This window comes from Chiloscyllium plagiosum, chromosome 1 (genome assembly GCF_004010195.1).
Source record: "Chiloscyllium plagiosum isolate BGI_BamShark_2017 chromosome 1, ASM401019v2, whole genome shotgun sequence".
Classification (NCBI taxonomy): domain Eukaryota; kingdom Metazoa; phylum Chordata; class Chondrichthyes; order Orectolobiformes; family Hemiscylliidae; genus Chiloscyllium; species Chiloscyllium plagiosum.
Genome location: NC_057710.1, coordinates 72969578 through 72989003, shown reverse-complemented (window position 1 = coordinate 72989003; position 19426 = coordinate 72969578). Strand labels below are relative to the sequence as shown.

The 19426-nt window shown below is 39.2% G+C and overlaps 1 protein-coding gene across 4 annotated transcripts in view; it reads left to right on the top strand.

Annotated features, from left to right (window-relative positions):
• Nucleotides 1-19426, top strand: part of pde4d (phosphodiesterase 4D, cAMP-specific) — a 1194146-nt gene that overhangs the window by 176167 nt on the left and 998553 nt on the right. The window contains exon 1 of one of the 4 annotated variants that reach the window (XM_043689231.1): nt 13875-14162. The exons of the other annotated variants lie outside the window; for them this stretch is intronic. Within the exon in view, the coding sequence (XP_043545166.1) occupies nt 13933-14162 (230 nt within the window). The 5' untranslated portion in view covers nt 13875-13932. Of the gene's footprint in view, nt 1-13874; nt 14163-19426 lie in introns of those variants that run through there. 4 annotated transcript variants of the gene reach the window in all.

Genomic DNA, 19426 nt, shown 5'->3' with positions numbered 1-19426 from the left:
TTAAGGTTTATGCACGAGGTTTGATCATCTCATATTCTGTGACCCAGAAAAGACAAAAGGGAGAACATCAGCGCCTGCTTGAGGCTCACTTGAAGGCAGCTGAGACAGTGTATGTTGATAGGCCCTCTATTACTAAGCTACAAAGAATCACTTACCCAAACAGCAAAGAGGGAAGTATTATTTGCAAAGTAAAGAGTATATGAATATGGCGACAAGGCTGGCAGATACCTAGCATATCTTGCTAGGGAAAAAAAGAGGCTCCTCAAGCTATCACGTCCATTAGGGTAGGTGCTGGTACTCTAACTTGTGATTGTAATAGGATCAATACAGCCTTTAGAAAGTTCTATTTTGAATTGTATAAATCGCAGGACTATGAGGATAGAACTAAGAAGATGGAGTCCTTGTTTAAAAATTTGGCCTTTCCGGATTTATCCTCGAAACAGATGTCGATCCTGAATGCCCCCTGACAACCCAGGAAGTACTTGACGCAATTAGACAGCTTCAGAGTGGCAAAGCACCTGGACCAGATGGATTCCAGGTTGAATTTTATAAAGAATTTATAGGGGAACTGGCTGGTCCACGTATAGACATGTATAATTACTCTCATAGTCAGGGCTGCCTCCCACCTTCGTTAAGAGAAGCAAATATTTCTCTCATTCTTAAAAAAGGAAAGGACCCAAAAGATTGCTCATCATATAGACTAATATCCTTGCTAAATGTGGATTTCAAAATCCTTTCTAAAACGTTAGCATTAAAATTGGAGAGGGTCTTACCATATATCATAAAAGAGGACCAGACAGGGTTTATCAAGGGCTGTAGATCAACTAACAATATTAGAAGGGTTTTAAATATGATACAAGCCTGTCAACAAAAAAGAATACCGGGGAGAGTTGTCTCTTTGGACGCAGAGAAGGCATTTGAACGGGTTGAATAATCATATCTTTTTTTACACACTGGAAAGTTTCAGTGTCAGGGAGGTATTTTCTGAATTGGTTTCAATACTATACAATGACCCCAAAGCAGCTGTGATTACTAATGGTTTAAGTTCAGATAGGGGCGGTCATCAGGGATATCCTCTCTCACCATTATTATTCACGCTAATAATCGAACCACTTGCGGAAGCTATGCGAACTGACTCTAACATAGCGGCTCCGAGGGTTGGTTCAGGTAAACATAAAATCACTCTCTATGCAGATGATGTCCTCCTTTTCTTAAGTAATCCTTTGATGTCCATGTTCTGCTTAATTCAAGTAATCAATCTATTTAGTATGTTCTCAGGCTATAAAATCAATTTTATGAAATCAGAGGCTATGCCGTTGGGTGGTCTTGCTAGTATATCCTATTTATCGGACAGATCTTGCTTTCCCTTTCGGTGGTCACTGGAGGGTTTTCTATATTTAGGTATTTTTATCACCCCAGTATGTGGTCAGCTGTATAAAGCCAATTTTGTGCACCTACTAGAGAAAGTAAGGCAAGACCTTCAACGCTGGGGAGATCTCCCAATATCCTGGTTAGGCAGAGTAGCCCTAGTTAAAATGAATATTCTGCCTCGTCTCCTATATCCTATGAGAATGCTCCCTCTGATGTTGCCGAGACTTGCGTTGCGTAAACTACATGGCTGGCTTGGTTCCTTTGTTTGGAATCATAGATGGCCCCTTATCAAATTAGAGAAGCTGCAGCTTCCACAAGCAAGAGGAAGACTGAATTTTCCAGACTTTAGGAGGTATTAGTTGTATTGTTTATTATGCTATGTAGCTGATTGGGTCTCGTGGCCCACAATCAATTTGGTTAGACATTGAGACCTCCCAAGCAAAGTGTCCCCTCGTCAATCTTTTATTTTTAGATAAGGTGAGAGCTATTATGGACTATTGCAAAAAACCCTATTGTATTAAATACAATTAAAGCCTAGAGGATAATATGACAAGGTGAGGGTAACTTACGAAAAACCTCTCCTTATACTCCTATAGTGGGGACATTGGATTTTCAGCCTCAGCTGACAAACGCAACATTTAAACCCTGGAGGTCCAGAGGTATCTCTTGCTTGGGGACCTGTTCGATGGGGAGGTTATGACATCTTTTGAGCAGTTGCACCAGACGTTTGGACTGCCTAATGGAGACCTTTTTCGGTATTTCCAAATACGAGATTATATACAGAAAATGACCACATTATTAGACAGACCCTACAAATCGGATAGGGAGAGAAGAATGCTATGGCCAATGGGTCCACCCTCGGTCAGTACTCTTTATCACTCATTATATACGAGGTATCGAAAGACATGAAACGACTGTTTAAAACATGGAACCAGGAATTTGGGTTAGAAATCCCTCTAGAAATGTGGGAAGATATCTGGGAAAACACAAGAAAGATCTCTATTTATAACAGAGCCCAAACTATTCAATTAAAGATACTCCATAGGGCTCATATAGCACCGGAACGATTTGCAAAATTTAGGGTAGGAACATCCCCAATATGTCCTAAATGTAAAATAGAAGTGGGCACTCTCACACACTGTTTGTGGGCATGTCAAAGATCCGTAGATACTGGGACAGAGTAGCAAATGCTCTGACAGAAATCTTGGGAACAGAGATTAGATTGGATCCAGTATCTCTTCTCCTGGGCTTTTCAAATTTTCCCTCCCTGGATGTACACGGGAGGAAACTATTTTCCATTCTCTCTTTTTGTGCAATGAAAAATATCTTAGTGAATTGGGTAGCTGGGGGCTCTCCAGGACTTTTGAATTGGCACAGGTTAATCATGGAACATATCCCCCTTGACTTCCTCATAAATATGGTGCACCAAAAAACTGAATTATTCTATACAATATGGCAGCCCTTTCTGAACTATATCGACACAGATATATCGGCCATATTGTCAAGGGCTTTTGTCTGGCTGTGGTAGTGGTTCTGGCTGGTCTGGGGACCCCTGGGAGGAGGAATCCCATATAAATATGGGTTTTATTATGACCTGATGTTAATTCGCTTTGAGTATGTACTTAATTATTTAATTATTGTTTTATTTTTCGCTAGTAACGTATGATATCCTATCTTGTGTTTTGGTTGTTTGTAGGATAGATTAGTAGTTAGTTGTTTTTTTTCCCCTTTTTTTGTTTTGGTTATTTTTTATTTCTTTATATAGATATATATTTAATTGTATATTAGTGTTTATATTTGTTTGTATTACTTTGCAATTTTGTAAAAACATGTTCAAAAATTTCCTTTTCTTTTTAATAACAATACCTATTAAAATAAAAGTTCTGCTGGATTATCTTGTACTGTCTGGGGACCACCCATCAGGAATGATGTGACTGCATTGAAGAGAGTACATAAAACTAGTTCCAGGGAGGAAAAACTTCAGTCATGAAGATAGATTGAAGAAGTCAGAATAGTTTTCTCTGGTGAGGAGATAGCTAAGAGAATATGTGATAGAAATTCTCAAAATCATGAGGGTTCCAGGTGAGTAGGTAAGACCAGACAACATAGCAGTAGAATTAGGCCACTCAACCTATTGAGTCTGTTCTGCCATTCAATCATCACAAGTGTGTTTCTCAACCCATTCTCCTGTCTTCTCCCTGTAACCCCTCGTCCCACTACAAATCAAGGGCCTAATTATCTCTGCCTTAAACACATCCATTGATTTGACCTCCACAGCCTTCTGCGCTGATAGTTCCACAGATTCACCAGTTTGCGGCTGAAGAAATTCTTCTCATCTCAGTTCTAAAGGGTCCGCCCTTCAATCTAAAGCTGTGCCCTCTGATCCTAAGCTCTCCTATTAGTGTAAACATTTTTTCCATGTCCACACTTTCCAGGCCTCTCAGTATTCTTTACATTTCAGTGAGATCCCCCTTCATCCTTCTAAACTCCATCAGATACAGAGTTCTCAACCACTCCTCATATGACAAGCCCTTCATCTCCAGGATTGTTTTTGAGAACATTCTCTGGACACCCTCCAAGGCCTTCAATACAGGGCCTAAAACTGCTCACAATATTCCAAACAGAGTCTGATCAGACGCTTATACAGCCCCAGCAGTGCATTGCTGCTCTTGTATTCTAGTCCTCTCAAAGTGAATGTTAACATTGCATTTGCCTTCCAAACGGCCAACTGAACCTGCCTGTTAACTTTAAGAGAATCTTGAACAAGGACTTCCAAGTCCCTATGTAGAGGCTGTTCTGCTATAACATGTGAATTCACTGTAATGCAATTGACAAATTGGGGAGGCTGTTTCTAAAGCACAAACTTTTAAAATGTGTTGGTAGAACGCGATAATGTCGCCAACACTTTAAGCGGTGTTTCGAAAGCGCAATTTTTCTGTAATGCAGAATTGCACAAGAACGCAACCATCACCTTTTCAAGGAACTGACTATTCTCCAGATTTCTGAAGTCTTTTCCTATTTAGAAAATAGTCTGTGCCTCTATTCTTTGCACTAAAGTGCATAACCTCACACTTTCCTCCATTATATTCCATTTGTCATTTAATAGGGAGAAACTCTTCCCTTCCATAAAAATATTGATAATGAGAAGTTACAGATATGACATAATTTGCAAAAGATTTTTCACCCAGCAAGTAGTTAGCGGCTGAATCTGTTGCCTGGTTTGATTGAGGCATTCAAGAGGGCATTGGATGATTATTTAAATAAAAACAATACTCAGGGTTATGGAGGAAATATGGATAAATCACTCTGAGTCATCACATTTGATTTCATGGAACCTGTGCAGACACAGTTGGCTGAATAGGTTCTTTCTGAGCCATAACAATGCTGTGATTCTGTGACCTGTCCATTCTGTGTGAGATTGCAGGCAGTTTTGCTCTAGAAAATGTCCATTTTAATAATTAAATGCAAGAGCATGTTTTTTTTAAAAGAGCAATTTATGATCTCTCTTCATGCCTTGTGGGTGTGACGATAATGTATGGATGTTCCTACAAAATCATTCAGTTTGAATTTTCTATCATTTCCTTATGCTATGTAAAGTTTTCTCCTTAAAACATAGAAGCTGTGTTGAAAAATTGGAATTGTCAGGAAAACAGTCATATGTAGGGATCAGGCTGTAGCCCATAGTGCTGTGATAATGTATGCAAACATCATTGTAGCCACATTGAAGCATAATGGTGTGCATAATGGTGTCAGTGATTTTTTTTTAAGGATATGACAGATCAAACATTTCCAGATGTAATCTGTTGGTAAAAAATCCTAAAATATTGTTATGTATAGTAACTGTTCAAAAGTATTACAAGCTTGTGCGAGTGGGAAGGAAGCATACGTGCTGTGCACACTTCAGACAGCTAATTAAGATAATGCCAAGGCAAGTTGTCAAATGACTGCAGACCAACTGGGATCTGCAGATTTCTTTTGGACTTGAATCTAGATTCACTGACTGTGTGTAATTCTGCATTCCAAGCCATATGCTTCATCTGTCCATGCATGCAGTTTGCATTGTCCATTGTGTGCCTTTGTTGGAGAATACCACCCTCCTAAGACATACTGATTCAAGCTATATATTTCTATTTAAACATCCAAAATTCGCGATGCTATTTCAGCAGCTGCTCTGGAAGCCAAAATTATTATGGCAATAGAAAATTATGCAGAGAACCTTTAAGGAATAGGCTGTTTAAATCTCCCATTAACTCTAATGTTGCAGGAACTTTAGATCTTGCAAAGTCAGCAAAATTCCCATCTCCTTTAAGCATTAAGTGCATTTTTTCTTGAGCTCAGAATAACATTGCTATAATCCGGACACAGAGGTCTGTACAGAACCAGTATGCAGGGGGTATTTGCAGTTTTTTTGCCTCCTAAAGTTTCTGTTCACACTCCCATAAACAAGAAACCTATAGCATAATACCCTTTCAATGACATGAAAATTGTTAATGAGTCATTTAAAAGTACAGTAGCTGTATATGGCTGAAAAGAGAATTATGTTGCCAAAGTTTGCAGTCATGTGGACAAGTGCAAGAATACCCCATTTCAAAGGATCGCGACAATTAAAATTGCATAAGAAAGGAGTGCTGATTGGTTTGCAAATCAACTCTGAAAGGCTGAGGTGTTACGATGGAGAAAACAATGGGGAAACGTTAGCTTCCTCAAACTCACAAGTAATTTGAAAAAGGTACAAGGATTGAACATGTTCCTTTTGTTGGCAAAAAAAGGTCCCTGACTATAAATGTATGTTACATCTAGCTTGAAGAAGGGTTACACCCAAAACATTGACTTCTCCAGCTCCTGATGCTGCCTGGCTTGCTGTGTTCTTCCAGCCTCCTGCCTGTCAATTCTGTCACACCTGGCAAGCATAAATTAGTTACATTATGAGCTTCACTAATTACTTTATACTTTTGCTAGTGTAGCAATTGGCACACTCTGAATTATTTAGCAAGTATTACCGAATTTAATCTAATACTTTAATTTGAGTTGAGTTTGCACTGTAATCTGCTCACTATGAATAACCAAAGGAACATGCTATTTGATTTGATTAACAACTCATTGGGATATTCAGCAGACATACCTGACATTACATTGGCACTGAAATTAATACCTGCCATTGCTCAATTGTATAGTTGGCAGAGCATCTTTCTGAACTGACAGTAATTTTCTGTAAATGGAAAATTCTTCCTGTGTAGCAACTACATACTTCGAATGTGAAATCATTCCTTTAATTTGTTGTTCAATTTTTGGAGATATTTTATCATTCCAGGTTCATTTAAGGACCTGAGGACTTTTCAGGTCTGAAAAAAGCGATATACATTCTAATGATTGGTCAATTGGTCAATTGTTCACTTCTGCTTTGTCCATAACAATACCTAGGTTACTCAGAACTCGTTAACTGATCAGCATCCTTTCCTTTGCAGTATAAATTATCATGGCTGTTGAAATGTGGCATTTTTGCTTTTGTCTTGATGTGTGCAAAATAAAACCTTTGGAAATAAGTCTCTCTCCTTCCATTAATAATTGTTAATGACTCCAACTTCCTGTGTGGAAAGTGAACAACTAAAGGTGAAGTCACATTCCTTGAGCTTGTAAATTATCAGGGATTGTTAAAACACCAAATTAAAAATGCGTTTTTTTTTCTTCTTTCACTTTTCCTAGTTCCTCTCCCTCTTAATATAATCTTGCTTTGTCTTTCTTTATTTATCTTTCTGTATATTTTATTTGACGTTTAATTCATCCATTTGAACTCACCTTATCTTCCCAGTTCTTCCTCCGTTTATTTCTTAATTATTTTATCTCATTTAATCGTTATATTAGGTTGAGTTTAAGAGTGGGAAATATGATGGTTCGAGGACTTAATTGGGCTGGACCCAATGGCAGAGAGTAAATCAGTCCTGGTTCTAGGCAGGTTTCTATTTGCACCATTGAATACAGAGTGTCTTAAAACATTTTCAAATTAAGCCAAGATTAAGACAGCTTCATGGTTGTTTAAAGGTGGCAAGTATTAGTTGAGTTTTTCCTTTTGGATCTGAGGTAAGTAGTTATTTTTGTTGTCAACACAAAGAGAGAAAAAGAGGAGACTGCCAGCTGAAATATATAGTCAGGAGGGATAAGGATGTTTCAGGAGTTAGGTGGAGATTCAACGGAGGCGTCTATAGGTGCCATAGGGCTTAAAGGATGAGGAGCAGATAAGGTCAGGATATGAAAATGAGCAAGGGGCCTTCAGGGGAATGGAAAGCACACGGACAAAGTGATTTAGATTTTCATTATGTGCATCTAGTTCCTTCAGAATCTTAGAAACAACAATTGTGTATCCTCTCAACCTTGGCTTTTCCAGTCAGAACATCCTTTGTTTATATAATCACTCCTCTCAATACAACCTCTTCAACTTTTCAATCATTCTCAGTGCTCCTTTCTCTATCCTTTCATTAGCTGCAATTTCCTTTTTTTTGCTGTGGTGACCAAAACTGTACTCAGCATTTTAAGTGGAGTTGAAGCTTTGACTTCGTATAGTTGCAGGATTACTTTACTATTTCACATTGATATTGACCTTTCCATTCAGCTCATTTACTTTTTTTCACTGCAGCAGAATATTATTGCAGTATTTTCAATTTATTTGTAAATTTATTTTCTATGGATTATATTTTTCCTTCTTATTAGGCAGGCCCTCTGGATCAAGGATACTTTCTTCCATTCCAACGCTGTGTCCTGAGGTGATTAAATATGGGATCCAAGAACCCAGTCAAAGATGGGGCAGGAGGTGTTTGCAAAAGCAAATGGGTGGGAGGTACGGTTCTTTCCATGTTCCTTCAGCTGTATGCATTTGGCCACCATTTGGGCCTTTGGGAGATGCTCAAAATGGTCCTACATGGCTGCTTCTCTGGTTAGAGATAGCCATGTGTCAGTGGGGAGACTGCATTTCTATAAGGGGGCTTTGATGACATCCTTGAAGTGTTTCTTCTGTCCTCCTGGCAACCACTTGTCTTGATAAAATTCAGAGTAAGCAATTTTGTGTTGGAAGTCTTGCATCAGGCGTGTGACAATGTGATCTGCGTTTTGATAACAGTTTTCTTGATACTGGGTATGCTGGCTTGCAAAAGGACACTGACATTGGAATATATGTCCTGTAAGTAGGTTTGCAGGACTCCTCAAGAATTTGAGGTGTCTGCTGTATATTGTCCATGTCTCCAATCCATACAGTAGGGCATCATTCTGTTATACGAAGGATATTATTAAGCTGGAGAGGGTTCAGAAAAGATTTACCAGAATGTTGCTAGGAATGGAAGATTTCAGTTATTGGGAGAGGCTGGATAAGCTGGGAATTTTTCACTGGAGCTTGGGAAGTTGAGGGGTGACCTTGTAGAGGTTTATAAAATAATGCAGGGTATAGATAAGGTGAATAGCAGGTATCTTTTCCCTAGGGTGGGGCATTTCAAGACTAGGGGGCATATTTTTAAGGGGAGAGGAGAAAGACTTAAAAAGAATGTGAGAGTTTTTTACATAACTGTTCATTTGTGGAATGAACTTCCAGAGGAAGTAGTGAATGCAATTAAAGTTACATTTTAAAGACATTTGGATAAATGCATAAATATGAAATATTTTGGGAAATATCAGCCAAGCCCAGGCAGGTAGGACTAGTTTTGTTTGAGATTATGGGCAGCATGGACTGGTTGGACTGAAAGGTCTGTTACCTTGCTGTATGACTCTATGACTGGCAATATTACTACCTTCTAGACTATGAGTTTGAAGTTATGTTTATTTATTGGTGTCCTCACCAATAGATTAGCGCAGACCCAATATCCGTGCCAACTTGAACCAAGCAAGACTGGTCCTTGTACCAATGCTCTTCCACATCTTCCTTGATGCAACACTCCACCTATATCCATGAGTCCTCTTGCTGTGTGGAGCTTAATCTACAGGACAAACATGAAAGTTTTCAACCTGTGTGCCTCCAGTTTATAGCCAAGCCAACCCCTGTCTCTGTTGCTGAGTCACAGTATGTACACTCACTTGCTGTGCACACACTCGGAGACTAAGCTCCAAACTATTGCCAATTCACACAGGCATATTAGGGAAAGGTTAAATAATCGTAAATCAAAGGCCTTTTCTGACTTCATAACACTGTTCCCTGACTATCAAGATTGACAGTGAGCCATTGGACAATGTGGAACATTCCCCATACCTTGTGAGCCTCCTCTCAAAGAGGGTGACATTGATAGCAGAGTTCAACATCTCCCTCAGTTTGCCAGCACAGCCTTTGATCATCTGAGGAACACACTGATTGATGACAGACAGCAAATCTGACACCAAGCTCATAATTTTTAAAATTCATTCACCGAGTATGAGCATCACTGAGCAGCATTTATTGGCCATCCCTAATCACCCTTGAGAAGGTGGTAGGAAGCATCTGCTGCCCTTGAGCTTTGAGGCTGGTGTTGATAAAATGTTGAGCTCGAAATGCACAGCTGGTCAGGCAGCATTGGAGGAGCAGGAAATTTGATGTTTTGGGTCAGGACCCTTCATCAAGATAAATATTACTTCTTTCCATTCAAGCAACAGTCTCTGCTTTGATTTCATGTGTGAAGCATTTTAGACTGCTCAATATAGCATTTGAATTACGCACCTATCTTCCCAATTCCCAAATATATTCAAATCTTCTTGCAGATTATCCTGTTCAAGTTTGCAGTACAACATCTTTATTACTTACATTTCATTTGCAAATGTTGCTTGTAACTCTTCACTTTAGTTTACGTATAGAGATATTTTAAGAAAGTGGTTGTAATCAAAGACTCCACTAGCAATGTGTTGATCCTATATTACTACTCATTGGGATCTGTCATTCAACTTATTACTTATCTATTTTAAAATACTTCCACTGATTTTGGTTTTCTTTACTTTCAGTTTCAGCCTTTCCCTAGAAACATTATCAAAAGCCTTATTGCAATTGAAGTACACTCTATGAACATGTTTACCCCACCAAACTCCATTGCTGTATGGTTTAGATACATAGAGGAGGAAATCTTAGTTCAAAGCCTCTTAACTTTGTTGTTTAGATAGATATTAATACAGAACTGAATTATAGACATGATAAGAAATTAACCTCAAAGATCCTCAAATATTCAGTATGTAGACTTTTAATTTCCATCAGGAGAAAGTGAGGAGATCAGAATCAAAACGTGTGGTGCTGGAAAAGCACAATCGGTCAGGCAGCATCCGAGGAGCAAGAGAGTTGACATTTCGACCATATGCTCTTATGCTTGAAGAGCTTGTGTTCAAAATGTTGTTGACTCTTTTAATTCCCATTGTCCAATAGAAGCCAAATTAAATAGGATTAAAATTCCAAACTTTAGACTTTTATTGCCCACTGGCCATTTTAACACAAATTTCTTAGGCAGTTGTGCTCATTCAGCTCAGATGGGAATCAGTGACTGGCATTATACTATCCAATTTATTGTTAATCAGACCATTCATTAATAGGCTGGTATGATTGCTGGCATCCTAAAATATACACATGGATTTATTCTTTAGTATTAAGGGTCTGAGCTACAAAGAGAAGCCAAAAAAACTAGGTTTCATTCATTCTCATGATTTAAGATGGCCAAAGAGGATTTGACAGAAGAATTGAAATGAAAAAATGATTAGCAATAAGCATTCTTTATTTTCATTGGTATTGGGATAGAACGTAACATGGCATTGAAAGGAATTTTTTTTGGAGAGTTACTGGAATGTGAAATGCTTTTCCACAGGTGATTAATGTTACATTGAGTTCGTGAAATTTAACTGCACAAAAGGTATGATTCCGAAGTACGTACAGGTCTTCTCATTGCATTCTAACTTGGTTAGGAATTACTGCATTTTATCTTCCATTTAATGGATTGTCTACTTTTGAAAATTGTGGCTAATACCTCCAGTTCACTGGGCAACAGCAACATCCATTTGTCCAGTAATGTAATGTTTGTGTGATTTATGGGATTTCCAGGTTTTCAGGGAGAAAGTGCTCAGTTCAGCAATCAATTTTGCTGGCATGTAGTACAATGAAACATTTCCCATTATTTTTCGAAAGCAACCACACCTTCCTGTTTTCTTTTAAGTTTGGATTTGAAACATTTGAATGTTAGAAGTTCAAATTTGCATCTGAATTCCAAAATGAAAGGTTGAAAGTTTGAGATATCCTTATTAAGTTTGAGAAGAAAGAACATAAATAGGTTTTTGTATCAGGTTTTTAAAAAGGTTTTGGTGATAGCTTTTTGCCAGGTGTAAATATTTTCAGATTCAGTGTGTATTATGTACTGCATGAACTGAGTTCTAGAATATTTATAATTCTTTGCTTTAATTTAGGTCCAAGTCTGTAGTTATTTAAAGTATGTTTGTCTGTCATAAATCTGGAAAACACATTTTCTCAGAGTCCAAATAATAACTGGTAAATGTCTTTGAACATATGTAAGCAAACAGTAGTGATAATTTGCTAATAACTGAATGATATAAGTCACAGATTATATAATGATTACACAGGGCACATTTTGGAAACTTGATAATTGTAGTCCATTATTACAAATCCAAGAAAGGTCAAGGATATTACGTCATAAGAAAGAATATTTCTCATTTGACATGGTAGTGAAGTATTTTGAATCTTCAACATCCTGTGCCATGATAGGCTATGAAGTAAGGGGTGGATAGAAAATTGCTGGGTGAGTCATTGTATCTTGTCAGCCTAGTTGCTGACTCAACAGCAGCACTGTCAGAGTGTTTGAAATGGATTGTTTTCTTGCTTGTTTGAATGAGGACTTGTTGTTTGGATGGAGAAACCTAAACAAAGGGAAGAGAATGTGAAATAAAAGGTACAAAGGGGCTTGCATTTTGGAACACAAATAAAAGTCACAAGTGGTATACATCCTTGAAGTCATCTTTGACAATGTGTTGATAAGTAATTACTTCAATATTGATATTTAACAGTGACAAATGGATGAGCAGTAGCTGGAAGGGTATATTTAGCATTCATCTAACAACAGTGTAGTGCTATTGCTGCTTTTTTGTAAGACTTTAAGGAGTGGTGAAGGTTACCAAAGCCATGTAATGTTATAGGAGATAAACACTACACAATTCGTTCAGTTGAAATCAGTTTTTTTTTAATCAAATTTGTGGTTTTGTCAATAGGTTGGTAATGTATAGGGAATGTAGACTAGTAATGTAAGCATGGTTTGGGTTATGAGCTAGTTTTCTGTCTCCAGTGTGACCAAGTTTTTGTAGTTGTGCTGATTTGGAACAAGTAGTACACATTTTCATGACTTCGAGGGTGTGATTTATCATTAACAAAAATAATTGCTCATAGTGAGAAACGTCATGATGCAATTGAAGAAGTTGAGTTTGACACACGATTTCTGTAATTCCTGTGATTTATTTGTCTTTGAACGTTCAAAGTTATTACGTAGCTCTAAACCATTGTTGTAAGAACAAGAAAAAAAGTAAATATTATGATTTGTTTGCTGTTATCAAGGACAGTAGAGGTACAGAGTAAATGCTTGTAGGAGTTATGTTTTTATTTTGATTGATATCAAAACAAGGTGCAAAGCGTAATCACAAATTATTTATCTTTCTATATATTATGTATTCTGTAAGGTAGCATTTGTAAATCTTCCACTACTACAATTGTAAACATAAATTGCCACCCGGAGTTTGCAATATATATTTCCATGATATACTATATTAATGAACATGCCAATCCGTGTGTTTCAAAGCTATGTTACACAATGTGGTTATCTTTCATATGTTCATTGATGGGATGTAGGCGTAGCTGGCAAAGCTAGCATTTATGACCCATCTTTAATTGTCTCATCTCTGAACTTTGGTGAACTCTACCATTTTCTCGGTCTGCATTTGAGCGAAAGAAGTGACTCCGTCTCGTCAAGTATTGTTCTGAAAATCAAAGGAGGGGAGTGTATGAGCGGCTGATGTGCAATCTGTTTATTTTCATAACCGAGCATGTGGGAGGGTGGGATTCCTGGCAAGACCATCTCCCCACCCCTCCACCCCTATGTGGTGACACAGGGCAATGGTTGTGCCTGGAGGAGGAGGAGGAGGCAGGCGGGCGGGTGGCAGGAGGCAGGGCTCAGCCCCAGGTCAGTCAGAGTCAGAGGCGGAGGTCCGGCTCTGCTTGTCTCCAGGCGTGCTGCAGCCTTTCCAAACTGCACCGCGGCAGCAGCGGGAACAGCGAGCCCCCTGTCACTCCCCTAGCTGCCCCCTTTAAAGTTGATGAAAGTCCCCTCCCTTTATTTCCGTAAAGGGAAAGGAGCATAGGGCGGTGCAGAAAAGCGGCTGGAACATTTTCCAGCGCACGGGGAAAGAGCCGGTGATCCATGATTTGCCTCCGGGGAAGTGAGAGGATCAGCAGCTGACGGGCTGGAAAGCGACAGCAGCGCAAGTGGCCAGGGAGCTGTCCAACTTTCAGCAACCAGCTCCCAACTCTCCCAGAGCAGCTGAAACCCAAGGTTGCTCGCTGGTGTGAGTGAGAGGGCAGTGATGGAAGCCGGCAGCAGTGGTAGCAGTGTGCTGCCTGCCGCCAGTAAAGCTCCCAAACACTTGTGGAGACAGCCCCGAGCCAACGTGAAGGTGAAGCAGCGCGGCTTCTCGGACACTGACAAGTACCTCCTGCACAGAGCCATGCAGAGCTACGCCGTGGACACCGGAGACAGACCGGGTCTCAAGAAGTCGAGGATGTCCTGGCCATCCTCCTTTCAGGGACTCAGACGGTAAGCTTCCTCTGGATCGGAGGCAGTTTTATTTTTCAGGGTGGAGGAGAGGGCAGTGTGCACATTGACTCGCTGCCAGCAAGTGGACAGTGGGCTTGTGTGGAAGGGGGGCCGGTCTGTGAAATCAAAAATACAATGTCAGTGTTTATTTTTGTTAATAAGTCATCCGAGAGCTGTGTAACCGAGACCCCTGACATAGGGAGGGGTTGGCGGAGGGGCTCCTCCCTATCTAAATTGAATAAGGAATTGGTGTGGGTAGGTAGTTGAACTGGTGAAGATAGAGAGATGTGGAATTCTTGCCCTGCGTTTTGTGTCCCAGTATCCAAACGCTGTTGTGCACAGGTTGCTACTGGAATCGATTTACAGTCCCACCCAAGTGCTTGACTTATCATGATTTCTTCAAAATATCGATTACTGTGATATGTAAAAGATACATGTGATATGAGATACTGGGTGTCGGCTGCTAACAACGAAGTTTGTGTATTCTAGTATCGCCCAGTGTAGGTTCCTTGGGCTTTACGGCTTATGGACGAAATGCATGGGATATAAGTATGTTGATTGGAGAAGGGAAAGGGCGAGAGAGAAACTGTATGTTAAGTTAAAGGTACAAGTTTTTTGAATACTTCACGTGAATCGAGAGGAATTAAGGATCCACGTTTCTTTTCTAAGTGATCCAGAGTTTGTAATTGTAAACGAAGCAGTTGCAGTGTGCACCACTACCGAAACTGTGCAGGAAAATAATAACAGGTGCCCTTGTATTTGCACAAAGAGTTTGATATTACTTTTGGGCACCTTGAATGATTATTCCCAGTAGGTCAGGTTATAAAACTTAAAACTACGTAAATTTATTTTCTCCAACATTACCTTGTTGAATGCTCATGTACAGCACTACATTTTAAAAGCAAGACAATCGGCTTTTATGAACAGTATTGCACGGCAGTGTGCTATACTGAACAATCAGATTTAATGAACAATATAGCACGGCAGTGTGCTCTTCTGAACAATGAGATTTAATGAACAGTATAGCTCGGCAGTGTGCTATACTGTACAATCAGATTTAATGAACAGTATAGCTCAGCAGTGAGCTATACTGAACAATCAGATTTAATGAACAGTATAGCTCAGCAGTGTGCTATACTGTATAATCAGATTTAATGAACAGTATAGCACGGCAGTGTGCTATACTGTACAATCAGATTTAATGAATAGTATAGCACGGCAGTGTGCTATACTGTACAATTAGCTTTAATGAACAGTATAGCACGGCAGTGTGCTATACTGAACAATCGGATTTAATGAACAGTATAGCATGGCAGTGTGCTATACTGTACAATCAGGTTTAATGAACAGTATAGCATGGCAGTGTGCTATACTGTACAATCAGATTTAATGAACAGTATAACACGGCAGTGTGCTATACTGTACAATCAGATTTAATGAACAGTATAGCACGGCAGTGTGCTATACTGTACAATCAGATTTAATGAACAGTATAGCACGGCATTGTGCTATAATGTACAATCAGATTTAATGAACAGTATAGCTCAGCAGTGTGCTATACTGTACAATCAGATTTAATGAACAGTATAGCACGGCAGTGTGCTATACTGAACAATCAGGTTTAATGAACAGTATAGCTCTGCAGTGTGCTATACTGTACAATCAGGTTTAATGAACAGTATAGCATGGCAGTGTGCTATACTGTACAATCAGATTTAATGAACAGTATAGCACGACATTGTGCTATATTGAACTTGAAGCTTTTATGAACAGTATAGCACGGCAGTGTGCTATACTGTACAATCAGATTTAATGAACAGTATAGCATGGCAGTGTGGTATACTGTACAATCAGATTTAATGAACAGTATAGCACAGCAGTGTGCTATAATGTACAATCAGTTTTAATGAACAGTATAGCACGGCAGTGTGCTATAATGTACAATCAGATTTAATGAACAGTATAGCTCAGCAGTGTGCTATACTGTACAATCAGATTTAATGAACAGTATAGCACGGCAGTGTGCTATACTGTACAATCAGATTTAATGAACAGTATAGCTCAGCAGTGTGCTATACTGAACAATCATATTTAATGAACAGTATAGCTCTGCAGTGTGCTATACTGTACAATCAGCTTTAATGAACATATAGCTCAGCAGTGTGCTATACTGAACAATCAGATTTAATGAACAGTATAACACGGCAGTGTGGTATACAGAACAATGAGATTTAATGAACAGTATAGCACGGCAGTGTGCTATACTGTACAATCAGATTTAATGAACAGTATAGTTCGGCAGTGTGCTATACTGAACAATCAGATTTAATGAACAGTATAGTTCGGCAGTGTGCAATCAGATTTAATGAACAGTATAGTTCGGCAGTGTGCTATACTGAACAATCAGCTTTACTGAACAGTATAGCACGGCAGTGTGCTATACTGTACAATCAGATTTAATGAACAGTATAGCTTGGCAGTGTGCTATACTGTACAATTAGCTTTAATGAACAGTATAGCACGGCAGTGTGCTATACTGAACAATCGGATTTAATGAACAGTATAGCATGGCAGTGTGCTATACTGTACAATCAGATTTAATGAACAGTATTGCATGGCAGTGTGCTATACTGTATAATCAGATTTAATGAACAGTATAGCTCGGCAGTGTGCTATACTGTACAATCAGATTTAATGAACAGTATAGCTCAGCAGTGTGCTATACTGAACAATCAGATTTAATGAACAGTATAGCACGGCAGTGTCCTATAATGTACAATCAGATTTAATGAACAGTATAGCACGGCAGTGTGATATACTGAACTAGAAGCTTTTATGAACAGTATAGCATGGCAGTGTGGTATACTGTACAATCAGATTTAATGAACAGTATAGCACGGCAGTGTGCTATAATGTACAATCAGTTTTAATGAACAGTATAGCACGGCAGTGTGCTATAATGTACAATCAGATTTAATGAACAGTATAGCTCAGCAGTGTGCTATACTGAACAATCAGATTTAATGAACAGTATAGCTCGGCAGTGTGCTATACTGTACAATCAGATTTAATGAACAGTGTAGCACGGCAGTGTGCTATACTGTACAATCAGATTTAATAAACAGTATAGCTCAGCAGTGTGCTATACTGAACAATCAGATTTAATGAACAGTATAGCTCGGCAGTGTGCTATACTGTACAATCAGATTTAATGAACAGTGTAGCACGGCAGTGTGCTATACTGTACAATCAGATTTAATAAACAGTATAGCTCAGCAGTGTGCTATACTGAACAATCAGATTTAATGAACAGTATAGCTCTGCAGTGTGCTATACTGTACAATCAGCTTTAATGAACAGTATAGCTCAGCAGTGTGCTATACTGAACAATCAGATTTAATGAACAGTATAGTTCAGCAGTGAGCTATACTGAACTAGAAGCTTTTATGAACAGTATAGCTCAGCAGTGAGCTATACTGAACCAGAAGCTTTTATGAACAGTATAGCACGGCAGTGTGCTATACTGAACAATCAGATTTAATGAACAGTTTAGCTTAGCAGGGTGCTATATTGTACAATCAGATTTAATGAACAGTATAGCTCAGCAGTGTGCTATACTGAACAATTAGATTTAATGAACAGTATAGCACGGCAGTGTCCTATAATGTACAATCAGATTTAATGAACAGCATAGCTCAGCAGTGTGCTATACTGAACGAGAAGCTTTAATGAACAGTATAGCATGGCAGTATGCTATACTGAACAATCAGGTTTAAGACTCAATCACATGTATGTGCTGAGATGCCTGAACTCAGATGGGTTGGTCTTGCTGATGCTTTCAATTTGTCTTGGCTTTCCTTGTACAAAGTAAAAGATGACATCAGCCAAGGTTTATTGCTGCTTACCAGAGATGTGGCAAAGTTAGTTGGAAGAACGTGATTATCTTGGACAGTTTTGCAACACCACACCTGAATAATCCAAGCAGCGGAATATTTGTCTGAGAGTCCCAATGCTGTCCTTGACAGTAGAGAAGCGGAGTGACTCATTGTTATTCCATTCTGTTGCTGTCAGAAGTAATCAGCTTTGGCTACAGAGGATAACACTGGTCTCTCAGCTGCCATTCTTTCATATCTACCATCAGAAATGAAGACAGCACAACTTCTGCAGAAGGAAGGCAAAATAGCTACTTTCTGAATAGTGCAGATTTACTTGTTATTTTTGTGCAGTTTGACACCAACTGAGGATTAGTGAAATTTAAACTCTATCCATTCATAAAGGATGTAAGCTTGATAATGAGGAGTCTTGTTAGCCTCATATGTGCCATTTATTAAGCTCTGAATCCTTGGCAATCCTGCTGTCTGGTGGAAATACTTTGCTTGCCCAGCTGATGCTTCATTTTTACAGAGTGTGATGGTATAATATCTTAGAAACACTGTGCTTTTTGTTTTTAAGGAAGCTTTTGCTTCCTTCTTTCCTTCCTCCCTCACCCCCTCCCACCCCTCCACCCTTCCTTCCATCTTCTCTGACAGTTGGCAAGAGAAGGGACAGGAATATGTTGACTAGAAAAATAGATTAAGATGCCATGAGTTGACAACTAGGTGAAGCTACCAAACAGAACAATGGGTGTGACAAACAGCACAACCATTAAGTGACAGACAGAGCTAAACTATTCTACAACCAATGGATCAGATCTAAGCTCTGCAGTCCTGCCCCGTTCAGTTATGAATGGTGATAGACATTTAAAATACTCACTGGAGGAAACAATTCCATAAATATTCCCATCTTCATTGATGGGAGAGCTCAGCAAATCAGTTCAAATGAAAAGGCCAAAGTGTTTGCGATAGTATTCAATCAGAAGTGCCAACTGGAAGATCCACCTTCTCCAGAGGTCTCCAGCATCACAGAGGCCAGTCTTTAGCCAATTTGATCGACTCCGAGTGATAACAAGAAATGCCTGGAGGCACTGGATACTGGGAGAAAGTGAGGACTGTAGATGCTGGAGACCAGAGTTGAAAAATGTGGTGCTGGAAAAACACAGCAGGCCAGGCAGCATCCGAGGAGCAGGATAATCAAAGTTTCGGGCATAAGCCCTTCTTCAGGAATTATTCGGCTTTGGATACTGCAAAGGCTATGGGCCCTGACAATATTTTGGCATTGGAATTGAAGACTTGCTGAACCTCTGACCAAACTCAGCAAAGCTGCAATTGAACTGGACTAGCCATATAAATACTGTAGCTACAAGACCAGAGTCAAGAGTGTGGTGC